At 58.9% G+C, this 21,110-nt stretch overlaps 1 protein-coding gene across 1 annotated transcript; it reads right to left on the reverse strand.

Moving 5' to 3' along the window:
* Positions 1-247: 247 nt before the first annotated feature.
* DEGS2 (delta 4-desaturase, sphingolipid 2) lies at positions 248-17,205 on the reverse strand. The gene is made up of 3 exons (XM_036253055.1): positions 17,087-17,205; positions 2,049-2,791; positions 248-411 (listed from the first exon to the last, which is right to left on the reverse strand). Exons 1-3 carry the CDS (start codon positions 17,166-17,168, stop codon positions 265-267), a joined length of 972 nt encoding a protein of 323 aa, XP_036108948.1. The 5' UTR covers positions 17,169-17,205; the 3' UTR covers positions 248-264.
* Between the last annotated feature and the right edge of the window lie 3,905 nt (positions 17,206-21,110).

The raw sequence follows: 21,110 nt of genomic DNA on the forward strand, positions 1-21,110 counted from the left end.
CAGCCCCGCAGACGGCACAGAGCACGCGGCGGGGCGCCCGTGAGGCCAGAGAGGGGGCCTGGTCTGAGGTCAGCAGCAGTCCACATGCAGACCCCCTCTCCAGGCCCGAGCCTGTGCCTGCTGTCCCCCGCACGGCATCAGGACCTGGGGGCCAGCAGCCCAGGGCTCCAGGGAGGGGATGGGGACAATCAGCTCTGCGGGGCAGGGCGGGCGAGGCCTAGAGGGGCACCACAGGGTCCGTGCACACGGTGCCAGCAGGGCAGCTCACAGGGGGTTCTCGGCCAGCTTGCACACTCGCTTCATCCTGGCGTAGGGCCCCAGGGAGTCCTCGAACACGAAGTCCCAGAGCACCTTCACCCAGGAGTGGTGCTGCGGCAGGTGGTCGTAGTACTCGGGGGCGATCTTCCGCACCTGCGGGGGGGGCGGGTCAGCGGCTGCACCTGGCACAGACGGGCCTCACACACACGCACAGAGCATGTACAGGCACACACGAGCATGTGCACAGACACACCTGTCATCCCCAGGGTACCCTAGTCCAGCTCAGACAGGCAGGAGGCTGGCTGGTGCTGGCCATTACCCAGGGCACAGTCTCTGCCCCCTGCCCTGTCCAAATGCATCCTGTGTCCCTGGGGCCCATGCTGGAGTTTCATCCAGGAGCCTGGGAGGGCTGGGTCTCTCCCTCCAGCACCTGCCCAGTTCCGAGGCGCAGCTGGCCTGAGTCCTGCAAAGCCACGATCACCTGTGCTCCTCCCCCACTGCCCTCCCCGGCTGCCTGCCATCTGGCCTTGGCTCCCACCACGCCCCACCCTTGGCCCTCCCAGTCTTGATACTGCCACTTCCCAAAGGCCTGTCATGCACCCTGTCCCCCCAGCTCCCTGCCCCCATCTTCACAGGACGCCCCCAGCTGCCTCCTCCAGGAAGTGCTCCGGCCTCAGCACCTGCCTCAGCACCTCCACCTCCCTGCTGTCCTAGCGCCGGGAGGCCCTGCACTCCCCGTGGAGGACACGCTGGTGCATGGGGCCTGCGACACAGCTGAAGATGGGCTCGGGCAGATGTGGCCTCCGTGGGCCGAGCAGGGAGCCGTTCGCTGTGCTCAGAAGTACAGCCGCTTTCGTGACCAACTTGGGTCCAGGTTCTGGCTCCGCTGCTTCCTGTGGCAGGCCCCGCCCCTCTCGGGCCTCTGCCTTATCAGCGACGGGATAATGGTGAGGAAGGCGCCTGCCAAGTCGGCTTGCGAGGCCTAAATGAGGTGGTGTCCTGCACAGAGCAGGACCTCAGCACCTTCAGCAGGACCAGGAGGGGAGGGCCTGCGAGGGAGGGGGGAGGGGGAGGGGCTGCATACAGGCTGTGGGACTCGTACACGGGCCAGGGCACCAACACCTGTGCCGCAGACAAGCACACATAAGCACATGCACAAGCCGTGTACAGACCGGGCACACGCAGGCACACATGCAAGCACCCAAAGGCATGTGCACGCCCACGCCCACACGGAACACCCCGCTGCCCCTGCCCCCACACCTGAGCTCAGCCGCCCACACCAGACCAAACTCCTCCTCCGCTCTCTCCTCCTCTGGAAATTCCCCATCTGCAGGCCTCCGGGCTTCCACCCTGCGCCAACGCGGGCCAAACCCCTCGGGTTACAAAGCCCACCCTGCTCCCTCTGCCATGTGGGGCCCCTAGGGAGTCACCGGCAGTGCCCAGAAATGAGCAGGGACAGGGAGCCAGGAGGGGCACAGAGAGGGCAGCAGGTTACCCAAGGGCACACAGCCAGGACTTGTCATAGCTGGGCTCAAACAGGTTTCCGTCACCCTGGTCCGAACTGTCAATGCCCTCGGAGCCCCTGCCCCGCCTGGATCCGCCTTCCTGTTCTCCAGCCAGGCACTCGCCTGCCGTGCGGCCTCCCCCTCTGCCCGGGACCACAGCGGAAACCGGCCACCCCGTGATCAGCACGAGAGGAAAGGTCAGAGCATGGCCTCAGGGCTCCCCGCCACACCTCCTCAGACGCCTGCGCCCCTCACCACTGCATCGCTGGCCATGTGGCCACCTACCAGGGGCAGGTTGCAGCCCGGGATGCTGGGGAAGTCGTGGTGCTCCATGTGGTAACCCACGTTGAAGGTGATCCAGTTGAGGGGCCCGTAATAGGAGTAGGTCTCGTGGCCCTTGAGGAACATGTAGTGCTCAGCCACAAAGTGGCCGGAGATGGGGTGCAGCCCCAGGCCCAGCAGGGAGCCAGCCAGCAGGTAGACCACGGGCTTGAGCCCCCAGAGGGCGAAGAGGGTCATGTCGGCCGCCAGCTGGACCAGGGTGTTGAACACCTCCATGCGGGTCAGGGCCTTGGGGTGCACGCAGAGCGGCCGCAGGGAGTAGAACAGGGGCTGCAGCACCAGCCAGAGCAGCTTGCGAGCCGGTGTGCAGAAGAGCCAGCCCTCCAGGCGCGAGGGCAGGTCCACGTCCAGCCCGTCGCCGCCCAGGTAGCGGTGGTGGTCCACGTGGTACTTCTTGAAGGAGGCGGCATAGGGCACGCCCACCGGCAGGTTGGCGAAGACGGCGAACCAGCGGTTGTGGGCCACGCGGCCCGTGCCGAAGGCGGCGTTGTGCGAGATGTCGTGGATGGCCAGAACCAGCGAGTGGTTCACGCAGCCGCCGAAGGCGTAGGCCCAGAAGAGCAGCCAGCGCCAGGCCAGCCCCCGCACCAGCCAGCAGGCCAGCAGCTGCACCAGCACCAGGCCCAGCACCGTCCACTTGAGGTGAGGGTCCGGCCGCATCAGGGCCTTGATGGCTGGGTACTTGGCTGCAGGTAGGACCAGGAGAGAAGGTGGTGAGGGCCACAGCTGCATGGGCCCCAACTGTACGCCTGTCCTCCCTCCTTCCTCCTCCCTCCCTTCATTCCATTTCCCCCCACCCCCGGCTTCCCTCGGACGCCTTTCACCGCCCACTACGCCCCGGCACTGACACAGGAGGCTTCGCCCGCGTGGGTCGAAGACCCTGCCCTGTGCTTGGGGGTCTAGGAACAGCCTGACCTGTGGGCCGCAGGGACAGGCAGACCTGCCTCCCCACCACCTGGGGGTCGGGGTCTTTGCCACCAGCCTAAACAAAGAGCAGGAGGCACGACAGGCCACAGAAACGTATGTCAGGACTCCAAAGAGCTGCAGAGCCGGAGCGGCCGGCGGCCGGGTGCACCACACGCGGGACACGGGGTGGGGACTGCGAGGGGAGGCGGGAAGCCCCAAGCCCTCAGGAACCTCGGAGGGGCTGGTGGCCAGGGGAGAGGAACGGAGTGTTTCAGTTCTTCAACCAGATCCGAGGGAAATGCGATCAAGGGCTGAGTGCGTTTATTTTGGATGGTGGGCGTTTGTTGCAGTGTGTTGGTCCTTTCCCAGGACTTGCTTGACAGAAAAGGAAAAAACAGTGAGAGTGGGAGTTGGCCAAGCACAGGAGGGCCTTCCCCGCCCAGAAGCAGCAGGCCCTGGGGCCGGCGGAGGGAGGTGGGGGAGTGCCCTTGATCAGGACAGCCATGCCTTCTAGAAACCTCCCAGCTGTGGGCAGGAGGGGTCAGCAGGGCCGGACAGAAGGCAGGTGAGGCTGGTGCTACATCCCGGGACAGGGATGGACCGAGGTGCAGGGGTGGACAGAGGGAACAGGCTGTCCAGGGCAGGGCTTTTCCCAGGGCCCCCTCGGGCCACGCAGGGTCCACCCCTCCTGCCCAGCGGGCAGTGTGAGGCCTCAGGTTCACCCTCCCAGACTGTCCCGTGAAGAGGGTCCCAGGACTGCAGCAGAGACTGGGCCCCAACTGGAATTGGCCCGGCCTAAGCCAAGTCCTGCCCAGCTCTTGCCTCCAAGTGACCCAGGAAGTTGCTGCCCCTTTGTGCTTGGTCCAGAAGAATATGGCAACTCAGTTCAGCCCCAAGGCCCCTCCTCCCTCCTGCCAGCCCTGTGTCCCATCTACAAATGAGAAGACTGAGTCTTAGGTGATGCCAGGGCTCAGCCAGCCCCTGAGGGCATGTCCCCAGCCTCCCTCTTGAGAAGATGCCTTCTGTCTGGCCCTGCTGACCCCTCCTGGCGGGGGGACACCAGCCTTCAAGATGTAGTTACATCTCTCCAGTGACTAAAGACAAAGCAGGGTGTCCGGCTACAGCACCCTTTGTGTCAAGAGTCACCCAACAATAGAACAGACTGCTTCAGAGGTGGTGAGCTGCCTGTCCCTGGGGGTATGCAAAGAGAAACACAGCAACATGGGCAGAGGGATTCTGCTCGTCAGAGGGGAGACTCCTGCCTGAGCTGCCGTGTGACCAACTCCAGGCTTACAATTGGAGCTCCGTGTCTGTGAGTTCATTCCCACCTCTGAGGGCTCTGGTGTCCGGTGTAAGATGGCGAGGACACAGTGTGCCTGTCCCCTCTGACCGGCCCTGACCCCCAGACAGCAGGACAGCCTTCATCTGCTGGGAAGTGCTGAGGGGTATCAGGGTTTCCACACCCTAGAACCGCAGGCCATCTGCCCAGGAAGCCAAAAGAATCCCTCGGGCGACTGTCCACGCGCCAGCTGCCTTTGCCTCATCTGGCGGTAGTGGTTTGGGGTCCACGCAGCCCTCAGTGCGTCCTGCAAGTGGCTGGTGGCTGATGGCATGGGCGGGCAGAGCCAGGACCCCCACTCCCACTCTGGCCACCCTCCCCCTGCAGGAAAGGGCTGCCTGGGACCTGAGCCCTGTAATCCTGGGAGCGCTGTCCCTGCAGCCAGCCAACGACACCATCCAGTCAGCTCCACAAGCCTGGTGACCACAGCACAGTGAGAAAGCAAAGGGACAGGTAAGAAACCCCAGTAGTCCCTGAGAGGCTGGGAGGGAGCCGCATTCAGAGCGGGTTCAAACCCCAGCTCTGGACAAGGGTTTGGAATCCACAGTATGTAAAGATCGCCTACCACTGAACGACAAAAGGCAGACAACCCAATTTAAAAATGGGCAAAGGACGTGAATAGACATTTCCCTGAAGATGTGCAACTAACCAATGAGCATGCGAGAAGATGCTCTACATCATCAGTCGCTAGGGGAATGCAAATCAAAACCACAGGGAGGTATCACTTCACACCCACTAGGATGGCTAAATTCAAAGAAAATAACAAGTTGATGATGACGTAGAGAAATTGGAACCCTTGTTTGTATGTTACTAGGAGGATTACAAAATGGTACAGCTGCAGTGGGAAATAATTTGACGATTCCTCCCCCACAAAAAAGTTAAACACAAAATTGCTATATGACCCAACAAATCTACTCCTAAATACATATCTAAAAGAACTGAAGCCCTGGCCAGGTAGCTCAGTTGGTTAGGCTGTCATCCCGATACAGCAGGGTTGTGGGTTCAATCCCTGGTCAGGGCTCATACAAGAATCAACCAGTTGCCCTGGCCGGTTCGGCTCAGAGGTTAGAGCGTCGGCCTGCAGTCCAGAGAGACCCGGGTTCGATTACCGCTAAGGGCACGTGCCTCGGTTGCAGTTTGTCCCCGGCCCTGGTTGGGTCATGTGGGAGGCAGCCACTCGATGTGTCCCTTTCACGTCGATGTTTCTCTCTCTCTCTCTCTTTCTGTCTTCCTCTCTCTCCCTCCCACTCTATCTGAACAAAAATGGAAAAATGTCCTCGGGTGAGGATAAAAAAAAAAAGAATCAACCAGTGAATGCATAAATAAGTGGAACAACAAATCAATGTTTCTCTCTCCTCTCTCTCTCTCTCATCAATAAAAAAATAAAAAACATAGTGAAAATGACAAATTCTATGTTCTTTATCTTTTACCACGATTTTTTTTGTCTTTTAAAAAAATTCCCAGCTAGCCGCTTTGGCTCAGCGGTTAGAGCGTCGGCCCATGGACCAAAGAGTCTTGGGTTCAATTCCGGTCAAGGGCACGTACCTTGGTTTCAGTTTGGCCCTGGTCGGGGTCATGCAGGAGGCAAGCAGTCGATGTGTCTCTCTCACGTCGATGATTCTCTCCCCCCGCCCCCACTCTATCTGAAGATAAATGGGAAAATGTCCTCAGGTGAGGATCAAAAATAAATAAGTCCCTGCTCCGAGCAGGTGACCTTGCTCCAAAGCGCTGTCTGAAGCACAGACATGGTCACTGGCGGAGGGTGGGTGGGCACGGAGAAGCGCAGGCTGGGCGGGGAGCAGGGGCGCAGATTAATCCTAGGCTCTAAGATGTGCCTGGGGAGGCAGGGCACGCAGGCTACCGGAGTACCACCCGCAGAGGGGTTACAGATGCGTAAAAGTTTAGAGGACCAGAAGGTGGTGGAGACGATGCTGTTGGACCACCAGGATTATTAACTGCTCTCCCCCCCACACCCCTGCCCACGTGGCCCACAGTGGCTGCCTGGGTCGTGGCTGCCCAGCAAAGGCCAGAGGGCCTGTCGGGAGCTCAGTGTGCCCCAGCATCATCCCACCAGAGAGGCGAGAGAGACCAAAAGATCCAGGCCTGCAGGGTGCGGCACAACTCGGCCCCACTTGGGAGGCGGTGCAGGGGGCAGGTCTCATCCCTGCTCATCCTGCCCCAAAAAGAGTCGGAGTGAACGGGACACTTCGGAGGTGTTGCCCAGGAAGATGGGTGCCTCCAGCGGGGGATAGGGGTTTGGGGGTGGGAACCCAGCAGGGGACACAAATGTCTTCCTGACGGCCAGGGCAGGAAGGATGCACGGCGACCTTGGCCGTCAGGAATGCCCTCGCCCACAGCCCAGTGCCAGGGAATTGCACGCAAAGTCCCTGAACCTTTGCATACCTTGCTGTGGGGCCAGGACTGCAGACTGCCAGGCCCCTGGCCTCCCGCTCACCAGCTGTGGCCTCTGGGCACCAGCCTCCCTGGCCCTCCTCTGCCAAGGCACACCTGGGAGCCATCCCGGCCACCAGCCTCCACAGGGCGGGCCTGCCCTGCTTCTCCTTGGAAGGAGGCCACGCCTGGGGCAGGAGGGCAGGGCAGGCTACACCTGTGCCAGGTTCTGGGGCAGCAGGCACCAGGGCCTGGCTCTGCGATCCGGGCCTGCATGCGGGCCACTCCCGTGCCCCTCAGAGGCAAGGGCTGTGACAGAGCTGCCAGCGTGACCTTGGAGAGTGGGCCTCAGGTGTCCCATCCACCAAACAGATGATAAGTCCTACCTGTGGGGGAGCACAGGAGAAGACCCCTGGGGTTCTTTACCTGCCACCTTCGGGGGGCCTAGTGCGCCTTCCTCCTTGTCTCAGTAGTTCCCAAGGACTCAGCACCCCAGCTCCAGCGCAGCGGGCCTGGTCTCCAGCCCTCCCCGGGGTGACGGAGAGGCCCAGCCACCGCACCTCCTCAGCCTCAGCTCCTTATCGGAAGCCCGGTGAAGGCCCGAGCCCTGGGAGCTGTTGTGACGGTTGTCGTTAAATACAGTTTTCGAATCTGAGAGTAAAAACGTCCCATTTCTGACCTTAGGGGCCATGGGTGCTGCTCATGGAGACCAGCGTGGCCCTGGGCTTGCCGTGCTGTGGGAACAGGCCCCGCGCACCCGGCCTGGGGGTCAGTGGCCCCCCATCCTGCTAGAAGCACGAGCTATGCAGACGATGGTGAGGCAGGCGGTCGCCGGGCAGCTCGGGGGCCACCGAGAAGGGGCCCAGGTCACCTCCCTGTGCCCGGGAGCATCTTCCCGACCACAGAGCAGGGAGCAGGAGCCCCCACGGGTCTGGCAGCCAAGCAGGGCCATCAGGGAGGCCATGCGGAGCACGTGCTGAGGCCTATGGCATGGTCCCGGGGCCTCAGCTAAAAGTATGGGGGCGAGACCCCGTGAGGGCTCCGCGTGAGCCTGGTACACTCACACCAGCCGGGAGCCTTAGGCGGAGTCCCCAGGAAGGCCCCTCCAGGAATGGGGCTCCCCTGGGCCACCCTAACAGCCAGGAGCTTGCTGACTCACACCCCAGCCCCCCAGCCCCCCAGCCCCTGCTGCCCTACAGGAGGAAACTCAATCCTCACTCAAGGAGACAAACATCTAACCTTTCCAACCCCACAGCTTCCCGCCCCCTGGGAGGAGAGCGGCCGGGGAGAGGCCCTGAGGACCACCAGCCACACAGACCAGCGGCTGAGGTCGCTGTGCATCAGGATTTGGGGTAACTGGGCCATTGGCTTGGGGGTGTCAGCCGCAGGAGGTCAAGGAGACTGATGAACAGGAAGCTGGGACAGGCGGGCACTGACCTCGGCAAGACCATGGGGGCTTCAGCAGGAGCCCTTTCGGGGTGGCCAGGGTTGAGACAGCCCGGGTGAGGCAGGGCTGGCCAGCAGCAGGGGGAGGGCACGGCGCCAGGGCAGGGGTGCCGGCCCCCATGGGAGGGGCCTCTTCTAGGGGCCCAGGGAAGGCGGGTAGGAGGGGATATGAGCGGGGAGGGGGGAGTTGCTGGGCTCCACCCTCTCTGAGCCCCAAAAGAGGTAGAATGACTGAGGACAAAAAGAGAACTGCACCCCCAGGAGCCCCCAGAGGAAGCCTGGGCCCTGGCTGGACACCAAGAGCTGGCCCCACCGGGCCGGGCTCTGCCCCTTGCAGCACCTCAGCTGACCTCAGGGCCCCTGCCCACTCAGGCCTGCAGCCAGAGGACGGAAGTAGCTAGGCTGGGGCTCTGCATGCCTGGAAGAGCCCGAGCCACCTGGACGGCCACCTGGAACCAGACAAACACACCCATGCAAATGTGTCCCAGCCGCTGCCAGGTCGGGTCCAAAGCAGCCGGGCAGCTGGCCACGAGGAGCAGCCATTGCTGGAAGTCACACTGTCCAGGCACGACACAGAAAGGAGGTCTGAGACCCAGGGGAGCCAGAACAGGGTCAGACCAGGCAGGGCACGGCCGGCGGAGCCTAGACGCGACCCCCGGACCCCCAAGTCCAGGCCTGCAGGACACCAGCCGGGACCCAGGCCTGGACGCAGACATCAGCAGGGGCTGCCTGCCCGGCTCTGACACGCACTTGCCCCGCCAGCCTCCGCCGGCCCAGGAGAGTCCACCCCCACCCCAGAGAAGGGAGCCGACCCCACCGCCCAGAGGAACGACCTGCCCGTTTCCACCGGCCGCTCTGGACCGCGGGAACCAGGGCTCCACGTGCTGCCTCAGCCCCAGAGGAGCCGTTTCCTGGCGCTGGGCTGAGTCTGGGCAAGGCTCCGGCGAGGATTCGGGGTCCCGGCTCAGGCCGAAGGCTGTGTGCCCTGAGGCAAGGCCCCGTCCCTCTCTGGGGCTGCTTCCTCACCGTCCGTCCCCAAGGTGCCCACTCTGACCACCTGGGTCGGGGAGCACATAGGGGTCCGCCCTGGGGCTCGGGGGCACGTGGCCGCGGAGGGGTGGGGACGGCGGACGAGGCGTAGGTGCCGAGATGCTGAGAAGCATGGCTCCAACAGGTGTGTGCATCTACATGTTACATACATTCACATACATGACAGGCTTGGTCATAAAGACCCAGAGAGCAGGAGGACACGCCTGCCTGAACTATACTGACCCCACAGGACGGTCTCAACTGTCGTGCCCGGTTATTCCCAGAACTTCTCCTCACACGCTCTGCTGGGCCAGCCAAGCAGGTGGGAGGTGGCAGGCACGGCCGCTGGGCGGGGCGGCCGCTGGGCCCTCGCCCCCTGCAGGCAACAGGCGGTTCCAAGGCTGCGCCAGGCTCCTCCTCTCAGCCACAGGCCTCCCACCGTAGCTGTGGTCTGGGCTGGTCACTCCCCTGGTCTCCACTTCCACCTGGACCTTCCACACCGGGCCGGCACCGTCTAGGACTGGCCAGCCTGGACACCAAACGCCACTGCACGCCAGCCTCCCACGATGAGTCCTTGTCGTCACCCAAGTCTCCAACAGTCCATCTCAGGGTCAGCTCCTGCTGCGGCCTGCCTCTGAGCCCCCCTGCCCCTGCACACCAGCTGCTGAGTCCCCTGCCTGTCCCCACCCGGCTGAGAAGCCTGACCTCCGAGGACAGCCCCTAACACAGGCACCGGAGCCCTCCCCATCCCACGTCCTGACCGGCCCCTGGCAGCCTGGGCCCAGCACCTGGTGACCCGCCGCCCACGTTCAGTCTCCCGCCTTTTCGGTTTCGGAGCCAAAGCCAAGCCTGGCCCGTCTGCTCCGTGTGGGAGGTGCTCTGCGGACCCGGTTCCACGCAGACAGTGTGGAAAGTGGCCCGACGCGCCGTCGGGAGTCTGCTCTCCGCCTCCTTGCCGGCCTCTGGCCAAACCTGCTCTTTGTGCACTGACAAATATTTGCCGAAGGTCTGAGGCCGCCAGATCAGAGCCGGGAGGGGTTCCCTGGCTGAGTCAGCGTGGGGCCGGGGCCGGGACGGTGTGCCCAGACAGCGCATGCCAAGAGAAGGACGCACAGTCTGGTGATATTCCAGCGGAAACTTGAAGGATAAAGAATTTGGATTTAAGCCCTGGCTGGATGTCTCAGCTGGTTGGAGCATCACCTCCTGCCAGGGTTTCGGGTTTAGTCCCAGTTGGGGTGCCCGCAGGAATCAACCAATGAATGCATGGGTGGGTGGAGCAATGGTTTCAGGCCCTCCCCCCTCCAAAAACCAATCAATTAAAAAAAATAAAAAATAAAGATTTGGATTGTCTGGCTGGCGTGGCTCAGTGGATTGAGCGTCGTCCCATGAACTGAGAGGTCCTGTTTGATTCCCAGTCAGGGCACAGGCCCGGGTTTTGGGCTCGATCCCCAGTAGGGGGTGTGCAGGAGGCAGCCGATTGATGTTTCGCTCTCACGTTGATGTTTCTTTCTCTAAAAAATCAATAAAAACATATTGAAAAAAAAAGATTTTTTTTTTTTATCCTCACCCGAGGACATTTTTCCATTTTTTGTACAGATAGAGTGGGAGGGAGAGAGAGGAAGAGAGAGAGAGGGAAACATCGATGTGAAAGGGACACATCGAGTGGCTGCCACCCGCACAACCAACCAGGGCCGGGGACAAACTGCAACCGAGGTACATGCCCTTAGCGGGAACCGAACCCGGGTCTCTCCAGATCGCAGGTGGATTCTCCAACCGCTGAGCCAAACCGGCCAGGGCAAAAAAAAAAGATTTGAACTTAAGATGATGGGTGTGGGGTTGCGGAGTGACCGCAAGTGGTCATAAGGGATCTTTTTCAGGTGACAGAAATACTCTAAGTTGAATTACTAAAACCCATTGGCCTCTGCCTTTAATTTTTTTTCTTTATTGATTTCAGAGAGAGAGGAAGGGAGAGGGAGAGCGAGATAGAAACATCGATGAGAGGGAACATCGATTGGCCGCCTCCTGCATGCCCCCCACTGGGGATCGGGCATGTGCCCTAACTGGGAATTGAACCAGCGACTTCTTGGTGCATGGGTCAACGCTCAACCACTGAGCCACACCGGCCAGACTGGACTGTGCCTTTAAAATGAGTGAATTTCACAGTATGAAAATCATACCTCACAAAAGCTGGTACAAATTAAAGAACATGGAATAAAGCCAGGCCAGGTGGGGGACAGAGCACACCCACCAATATGGAGGCTGGGAGGGGACACGTGAGTTGGCACCTGCCGGAGTCATGGGTCAGGGACCCGAGGACAGACAGGGGCTCTGCTGAGGTTCGGGCTCAGGCCGAGCAGCACTGAGTTGAGTCCTGTCCCACCCCTACCTCGCTGGGTGACAGTAGACAAGTGACAACTTCTCAGGGTCCTTCTGTACATAAAATGTGTGTATGTCTATGAGGCACACACACAAAAGAAAAGAAAGGCAGAGAAAAGTACTTAAGGAAAAAGACAAAGGACAGACCAGAGAAGGGACTTATTACCTCTGACAAACACAGGGCCACCATAAGCCGTAGAAACGAGACTCACAATTCAAGAAAAAGGACAACTTTGACGGAAAAGGAACCAAGGGCCCTGGTGGGTGTGGCTCAGCAGTTAGAGCATCGGCCCTCAGCCCAAAGGGTCACGGGTTCGATTCCTGGTCAAGGTTACATACCTGGGTTGCAGGTTCGAGCCCCAGCCCCAGTTGGGATCGTGCAGGAGGCAGCCAATCGATGTGTCTCTCTCACATCGATGTTCCTCTCTCTCCCCACCGTCCTCCCTTCCACTCTCTCTAAAACTCAGTGGAGCCCTGGCCAGTGGTCAGAGCATCGGCCCAGGGATGGAAGGGTCTCGGGTTCAGTTCCTGGGGGAAGGGCCCGTACCTGGGTTTCAGGGCTGTGCAGGAGGTAACCCATCAATCTCTTTCTGTCTCTCTTCTCTCCCTCCTTCCCTTCCACTCTCTCTAAACATGAATGGAAAAATATCCTCCGGGGAGGATTAACAAAAAAGAAAAGGAAAAAAGGGACCAGGGCGAGAGTAGGCCGTTCACAGGAGAGCAGTGAAATGGAAGAACTCAGCCTCACTAGCCGGCTGAGAAATGCCACCTAAAACCGGTGTCTCCCTGCCATCCAGCTGCCCAGGAGGAAGCCTCGCACTCGGCGCGGGGTTGCCACCCCTGCCCTCCTGGCCAGCCCTGGGCGGGCGCCAAGAACATACCTGTTCTCAAGCTCTCTGGGAAACCAGAGCTGCACCAGGCCTGAGGGACAGCCAGGCGGGAGGGGGGGGGGGGGCGGAGCCCTCCAAGAAGCGCAGAGGTGAGCGGAGAAGCCTGGCAGTTGAAGCAATCACCCCGCAAGTAGGACGGAAGACAGGGCAAAGGCCGCGAGGTAAAAGTGCCCGGGCCCATGCGGGAGGACCGAGAGCAGGAGGAGGACCTCGGGGCGGAGGTGAGCACGGTGTGGGCCTTCGGTCACACCTGCCGAGGCCAGCAGGCCCTCCCTTCCCACCTCTGGGTCGCTTGAAATCGACCACGATGGAAATAGTTATAGATCCGCCTCTTGTTCCCTCCAGAGACTCAGTCTAGTGTTTACCAGCATGTAGTGAGTCTGTGTGTGTGTGGTTAGAGAATGTTCCAGAGAAAAGGGACACTTCGGCTGAAACCTGAAGGATGCACAGGAGTTCGGTAGGGGAGAATGCAGACAGAGGGGACAGCATTGGCGGAAGCATGCAGTAGGACATGGAGTTCGGTAGGGGAGAATGCAGACAGAGGGGACAGCATTGGCGGAAGCATGCAGTAGGACATGGAGTTCGGTAGGGGAGAATGCAGACAGAGGGGACAGCATTGGCGGAAGCATGCAGTAGGACATGGAGTTCGGTAGGGGAGAATGCAGACAGAGGGGACAGCATTGGCGGAAGCATGCAGTAGGACATGGAGTTCGGTAGGGGAGAATGCAGACAGAGGGGACAGCATTGGCGGAAGCATGCAGTAGGACATGGAGTTCGGTAGGGGAGAATGCAGACAGAGGGGACAGCATTGGCGGAAGCATGCAGTAGGACATGGAGTTCGGTAGGGGAAGAATGCAGACAGAGGGGACAGCATTGGCGGAAGCATGCAGTAGGACATGGAGTTCGGTAGGGGAGAATGCAGACAGAGGGGACAGCATTGGCGGAAGCATGCAGTAGGAAGTGGGCAGAGGGGGTGCATTCCACAAAGTGGCTAGAGAGGGGTCAGGGGTCAAGGCAGAGACGGGGATTTTAGCAAGGGAGACCCTTGGAGGATCTGAGCAGGGAGAACACAAACAGGTCAACCAGGGCCCAGAGGAACCCCTTAAGGATCACCTATTGTCTGTACTGCTGTGGGCTGGACCACCCAGCACCCCTCCCCGCCTCCTCACCCAACTTAAGATCCCAGGTCCCCTCTCTTTCCCTGGTGAGCTGCTTGTCTGCCTCACGGTGCCCATCACAGCCCACTGACCAATCACAGAGCTTAGCTGGCTCAAGGGGCGGTCCTGCTACCCAGGGCAGGAGGGGAGGGAGGCACTCCCCTCTCTTCTGTGGAACCTCGGAGCTGGGTGGACACAGCGGGCACCGCCTGCAGCCTGCCTGGCAGAGGAGGGCAGGGCCTCTGTGCTGACTGCTGCAGGGACAGGGGCATGAGAGAATGGGACCAACCTGCTCTCCCCTGCAGCCGCACCTCTGTGGCTGCGTGAGGACAGTCCGCGAACGCCCCAGAGAGCAGAGCGGAGAGCCCAGAGGTTCAGTTCTGGGTCCACGTTCGCCACCGAGAGATCCCGCAAGTTCTTTCCTAAGTAAACAATCCAACCGGTGCCAACAGTCTTACTTCCTTGTTTTCCTTTGATTATTTTTACTATGTGTGTGCCCTATTTTTGTAAGTAAGGAACAAAAACAAAATTACAAAGCTGTTTGTTTTTGAAAGGACAGATCCACGGCCACACCTGGCTTGGATTCTGATCTCAATGGGACCAGACTCTTGCTGGTTCAGTTCCTGACCTCAAAGTACAGGAAAAACCTCAGCCCCGGCCTGGGACACATGTCTCTGAGGGGCTGCCTTGGGAGCCACTTCTTCTAGAACACTGTGCCTGGGCAGCATGTCCCCACCCAGGCAGGTAGGAGCTGCGGGTGGACTTTGGTCCTGCCGGAACGGCGCTCGGCCAGCTCTGTGCCAGGACCTTCTGGGTCCCGGCTCTGAGATTGGGATTTGTATTGAGCATCCACTGGCCCTGGCGGCTTGGCATGGGCACAGCAGATGCCTGGGTGGGGCCGAACATGTCCTGAGCAGGTGTCTGCCTAAACACCAACCTGGCCTCTGTGACTTCCAAGCTGTGTGGCCCTAAGCAAATCGCCTCCCCTCTCTGAGCCTCATGCTGCTGCCTCTTCTGTAAAGAAGACGCTGCACAATCTTATAGCAGTTGCACATAAGATTTCTCTCCAGCTGAGAATGGCACAGGTGGTCCCTGTCCTTGGAGAGAACACGGGCCTGGCCACAGGAGGTAACAGTTGTCACAGGGGTAACTTTTACCCTAAGCACTAACATTCCCTCCATTTCATCTGCACGACTCTATAAGGAAGGTACTACTGTGAGCCCCTGTTAATGTCCACAAGTCTCAATTTCCTCATCTGTTTATTGACTTGCCTGGGGTCACAGGGCTGATGAGTGTGTGTTGAGTTCCTTGCCGAGAGATCACTGCACAGTCATGCCCTAGACCCCTGCAGACTGCCCCAGAGAAATAAGGCCCCCGATGGGCTGAAGCCATGGAGCGCCCTCACCCAGGCAGGGTCCATGAGGGCAACCAGGGGGGCTTCCTGCAGGAGGTGGAACTGAGCAAGAGCCAGCAGGGCAGAGCAGGGAGGGGGGACTTGCAGGCAGGGCAACAGCTTGTGCAAATGCCAGGGAGGGAGGGAGAATGGTACATTCCAAGTTCATTAGATCAAAACTAGATGCAAAGGGAGGAATCCACAGCACCCATTGGAAACGGAAATGATCAAGACTCCCTAGAGAATCAGCCCTTGAGAGCTTGTGCAGGTCCGTCCTGGCCAAGTCACCTCCCTCTCCAAGTCTTCCAGCCTTCCCGGTCACTCTGTCCGAAAGCCTCCAGGATTGGTTCCAGGGCCCGTGGCTTCTCTCTTTAGAGAGAACCTTCTCCATGGCCTGGAGTGCTGGGTACCCCATTGGGCACCTTCCCATCTAAGATCTCCTTTCCTCCTCATACCCACTGTGCCAGACAAGGATGAAGGTGCCCACAGCCTTCTCCACCTGGGGCAGGTGCCCGGTGAGTCCTGTAAGGGGAGGGTGGGGGAGAGCCAGGGGACGTGAAGGAGATGCAGCCTTGCCTTGGACCTGCTGAGCGGGCAGCAGCCAAGAAGCCTGCTCTCTGGTGGGAGCTGGTGGGAGGGAAGACCCGACGGTCACCAAGACCCTCCCAGACAGCCCCAGGAAGTTCACTAGTGCAGGGAGACCACACACAATGCTGGGTTATTGCTCACCTCATAGGAAAAGACCACGAAGTCACAATCCAACACGGGGGGCTCCAGCCCCTGATCCCCCAGCTAGAGCAGGGTACAGTCATGCACTAACCACACAACGCATCCAGCGTCTGGAAGGTTTCAAAGTAACAGGATGGCCCTGGCCGGGTAGCTCAGTTGGTTAGAGCATCATCCCGATACGCCAAGGTTGAGGGTTTGATCCCAGGTCAGGGCACATACAAGAAATCAACCAATGAATACATAAACAAGTAGAACAACAAATCAATGCTTCTCTCTCTCTTTATCTCGCTCCAAAATCAATAAAAATTTTAAAAAGTCACAGGAAGCATATTCCCACAGTCTTGGGGCGGGACTGGGAGACAGCAAAGGGCAAACGCTACAGAAAAAAAGCCGATCCATCCAAATGCATGAAGAAAACAGTTTCTCTGATGGTAAAAGACAAAGCATAAAGGAGAAAATGACTTGCAAGGTATACGACATGAGGTTAAAAGCCGCCGATACAAAGAGCTCTAACAATCAACAGGCAAGAGATCAACCCAAGAAAAAGAGAAGCAGCAATTACATTGGCCAGTAAAACATGAAAACCAGTCATCAAATGCACATCGATCCCACAATGAAACAGTATCGCTTCCTGAATCTGATTGGCAAAGAGGAAAAGTTCGCCAACCCCAGTGGAGGAGGGAGGCAGGAGCTGCGCACCCCCTGGAAGCCGCCCGCACCGTGGGGACGAGGTCGGTGGCATCTGATGAAAGCTGTTTGGAGGTGTGGGCCCCCCATCCCGTAATCCTGCGCCCCATGAAGCGGCCGGCAGGAAAGACCGAATCCGCAGGGCGGGTGACCATGCGGGTAAAAATGACCTCGCGGGACACCAAACGGAGAGGTGGCCACCGTGCATTCAGCTGGAAGCCACGGGGCGGGGTGGGCGGGATTCTTCTGCCTAGTCTTTGGTTTTTAAACAGTTGTAGCTCTGGGTCCGCGTTTGCTTCCTTCGAGGCGCCCATTCTCTCTACACTCGGTTCGGGGTGGGCCTGGCGGCCTCGCGGCGGCCGGGACCCCGGAGCCCCGCATCCCGCCCGCAGCCGGTGCCCGTGGCCACGCCTGCGCGCCGCGCCTCGGAGCCCGGGTTTGCGCGGGTCCCCGGGGGGGACGCGACAGCGGAGACGCGCCCCTCGGCTCACGGGGCCCCGCGTTCCCAAGACCAAGGCAGAGACGCAGGGGAGCTCAGACCGGGCGGGGGGACCCGGGCCCGGGACGCTGCGGGCGCGGCGCGCCCACCCTCCCGGGCAGGGGCAGGGGGTGCCCGCTGGGCATCGGGCCGCGCTCACCGAGCATCTCCTTCCGGCGCTGCGTGTGCGGCTGGTCGGTGTAGACCCACTCGAAGTCGCTGTGCCCCGCGCTGTTGCCCATGGTGGGCCGGGAGCGCGGCACGAACAGGGCACGGCGCTCGGCTTCGCTTCACCTGTCGCCGGTCGCGGCCGCGCGAGACAGGTTCGGGGCTCCAGGGCGGGGACTCCGGGGCGGGGACTGCGTGGGCGGGACCAGGTGCACCCCGGGACTGCCTGACCAGAGGCGGTGCCACCTCCGGTCGGGGGGAGGCCGCGGGGCTCCCCCGCCGCCCAGGCCTGCAGCGCGGGTCGCGGTGGCCCCGGAGCCGGTTTCCTCCGTGGGAAGAGGGAACGATTAGCGCGCGGCCCGCTGGAGTCCCTGGCCCCCACGTTGTGCAGGGGACATCCCGGTGGCCTCACCGGCCCTCCTTGCTTGGCTCGCACAGGGGAGCCGTCCTGTGTCCCAGAGGCCCCGCCCTGGCTGAGCCCCTGTTTTCCCCGAGGCCGTTCCTGCTGCTCATGTCCCCAAGACGAGTCAGTGTTATGGCCCAAGGGGGGAGGGAGGGTAGAATCTAATGGATGCGACAGTGCCAGTAAACAGAAGATGCTCAGGAAGATCACCACAGTAAGTTTTCCTTCCTCCACCCACTCCTTCAACGCAATAAGGCAGAGGGCAGATGATGTGTCTCTGACAAACTCATGGTGGAGTCAGCCCCCACCCCTGCCTTCAGGAAAATACAGGGACACAGGGACACAGACAAGGAAGAGGCCTATTATGACTCAGGGTGAAACGTGCCATGACACAGGTAGGGGTAACTAGGGTCCAGCAAGAAGGGTCTTTCACATTGGGCCTTGAAGGATGAGTAGGAGTTCAACAGCTAAAAAGGAGGAGGGCATTGGTTGTAGAAGAAACAGCACATTCAAAAGCTCAGAAGCCTGGAAGAACCCCGACATTTTCTGAATGGAGAATCCAGGTTTTGGGGGAGTGGGGGCACAGGGTTCCTCATTTTCACTTTCTCAGGCATTCCTCTCTTCTTCCTCTCTCTCCTTTGGAAGGCATGGCTGGTGCACCTGAGGACTGCAGCCTGGCCTACGCTGAGAGCTGCCTGGGCAGCAGACGGGCAGCCCGAGAGCCACAAGGCAGGCCAGTACTATGGCGAGCTTCCCTGCAGAGTCCTGGCAGCCCATGGTCCAGGGCCTCCTCAGCCCAGGGCAAAGCAGTCCTGGCACGAGTGGGGGGGGGGGGACAACTGTGCATGGGCATCCTGTGACAACCAGCCACCTATCCCTGAGTCAGGTGTGGGAAAAAGAGTGAACACAGAGACTGAACCCCCCCATCCAACAGGAAGACCCTCAGAGCCTACTGTGGCCAGCACCCCTTACGGCCCCTGGGGTCACCCAGCCCAGCTCCCACAGCTTGGAAACAGAATTCACTGCTCCCCAGGGTAATCTGCTCTATTCCCAGCCAGAAAAGCCTTCCCACCAGCAGACACTTTACAGATAGGGAAACTGAGGCTCAGAGCTGAGGAGAGCCTTCCCTAAGGCACGCAGGCATATGCAGCAAAGCAGGACAGGCCCCTGGTCTTTGAGTTGAACACCCAGAGTCCGCGTGTCGGCCCCATGTTGAATTCAGTGAGATCCGGGTCCCAGCTCTGCCCTCTGGGACACGACCGCTCCTGCCCCGCATCGCCCGCTGCCCCAGGAAAAGCCTCAGAAAACGTCACCCGTACGTCTGCCCCAGGACTCAGCCTGTCTGAGGAAAACAGCCCCAACCACTTCATTGTACAGAGGAGGAAACAGGCCTAACGGGACCAGTCAAAGGACACACAGGAGACACGGGTGGGAGTAAAATAAAAGTTCGAGATACATGACTCCCAAACCAGTGCCCTGACCAGGTGACCCCCAAGTCCCTGAGGTAGGCCTGGACCATCTCAGCTTGCTTTATTTATTTATGTATTTATCCGCACCTGAGGACATTTTTTGCATTTATCTTCAGATAGAGAGGGAGGGAGAAAGGGAGGAAGAGAGAGAGAAAGAGAGAAACATCTATGTGAGAGAGACACATCAAGTGGTTGCCACCCACACGACCCTAACCGGGGCTGGGGACAAACTGCAACCGAGGTACGTGCCCTTAGTGGGAACCGAACCCGGGACTATCTGGTCCGCGGGCTGACGCTCTAACCGCTGAGCCAAATTGGCCAGGGCCCATCTCAGCTTTAAAGTGGTGAACTTGCCTGGTCTGGTGACATGCCATAGCTCCCTTCCCTCATGGCCCTGGTCCCAACAGTGAAGGGAAATTCACATTGTCTGCCAGGTGGTGTTCTGGGTGGGGTCTTGGGCCAGAAAAAGGACATTAGAGACAAACAAAGGGAATTTCAATACAGTCTAGACTTTAAAAATAGTGTGTTGAGCCTTGGTCAGTTTGGCTCAACGGTTAGAGCGTCGGCCTGCGGTCCGGAGAGACCCAGGTTCAATTCCCACTAAGGGCATGTACCTCGGTTGCAGTTTGTCCCTGGCTCCAGTTGGGGTTGGGTTGTGTGGGTGGCAGCCAGTCAATGTGTCTCTCTCACATAGAAGTTTCTCTCTCTGTGTTGAGCCCTGGCCAGTTTGGCTCAGCAGTTAGAGCGTCAGCCCTCGGACCAAAGGGTCACAGGTTTGATTCCTTGTCAAGAGCAGGTTCCATCCCCAGCACCAGTCAGAGTGACTCAGGAGGCAACCAATCTATGTGTCTCTCTCACATTCCTGTTTCTCATTCTCTCTCCCTCCCTCCCTTCCACTCTATCTAAAAATCAATGGGAAAATGTCCTCAGGTGAGGATTAATGACAACAACAAAAAAAGAGTATTGAGCCCTGGCCAGTTTCGCTCAGCAGTTAGAGCGTCAGCCCACGGACCGGAGAGTCCCAGGTTCAGTTCCTGCCAAGGGCACGTACCTCGGTTGCAGTTTGTCCCTGGCTCCAGTTGGGGTTGGGTCGTGTGGGTGGCACCCAGTCAATGTGTCTCTCTCACATAGAAGTTTCTCTCTCTCTCTTCTACCCTCTCTCCCTCCCACTCAATCTGAAGATAAATGCAAAAAAAAAAAAAAAAAAGTGTATCAAGCCCTGACCAGGTAGCTCAGTTGGTTAGAGCAACATCCCCAAACACCAAGGTTATGGGTTCAATCCCAGGTTAGGAGATATACAAGAATCCACCAATAAATGCACAAATAAGTGGAACAACAAATCGATGTTTCTCTCTCCCTCCCTTCCTCCCTCTAAAATCAATAAATAAAAAAATTTCTTAAACAAAATAAACAATAGTGTGTCAATATTAGTTCATTAATTGTTACAAAAGCACCATATAGTTGTACAATAGTAAAATAAAGAAAATGGCCCTGGCCAGTTTGGCTCAGCGCTTGAACATCGGCCTGCCGACCAGAGAGTCCCGGGTTCGGTTCCCACGACAGGCGGCATGTACCACACAAAAAATAAATAAATAAATAAATAAATAAATAAATAAAATAAAATCAAGAAAACGGTGTGGAAGCTGTGTGAACTCTCAGTACCAGCTTTACAATTTTTCTCTAAATCATGAAATTTATTTTAAAAATAAAGTTTATTTGTTAAAGCTATATTATATATGTATATCTAGATAGAGAGATAGGCAGCTAGATAGACAGATTTGTTGTTGTTAAATTGCTAGCATCACTCTGGCTGGTGAGCTCAGTGGTTAGAGCATTGGCCCTCACAATGAAGGTTCGTGGGTTTGATTCCTGGTCAAGGGCACATACCTGGGTTGCAGGTTCAATCCCCAGCCCCAGTCCAGGCACATGCAGGAGGCAACAAATCTATGTGTCTCTCACATCGATGTTTCTCTCTCTTTCTCTCCCCCACCCCCCATTCCTCCCTCCCTTCCACTCGCTCTAAAATTCAAAGGCAATGGAGCCCAGCGGGTGTGGCTCAGTGGGTTGAGCATCTTCCCACGCACCAAGAAGTCACTGGTTCATTCCTGGTCAGGGCACATGCCTGGGTTGTGTTGTGGGCTCAG

The sequence above is a fragment of the Molossus molossus genome, unplaced genomic scaffold, assembly GCF_014108415.1.
Source record: "Molossus molossus isolate mMolMol1 unplaced genomic scaffold, mMolMol1.p scaffold_m16_p_1, whole genome shotgun sequence".
In the NCBI taxonomy this organism is placed as follows: Eukaryota; Metazoa; Chordata; class Mammalia; order Chiroptera; family Molossidae; genus Molossus; species Molossus molossus.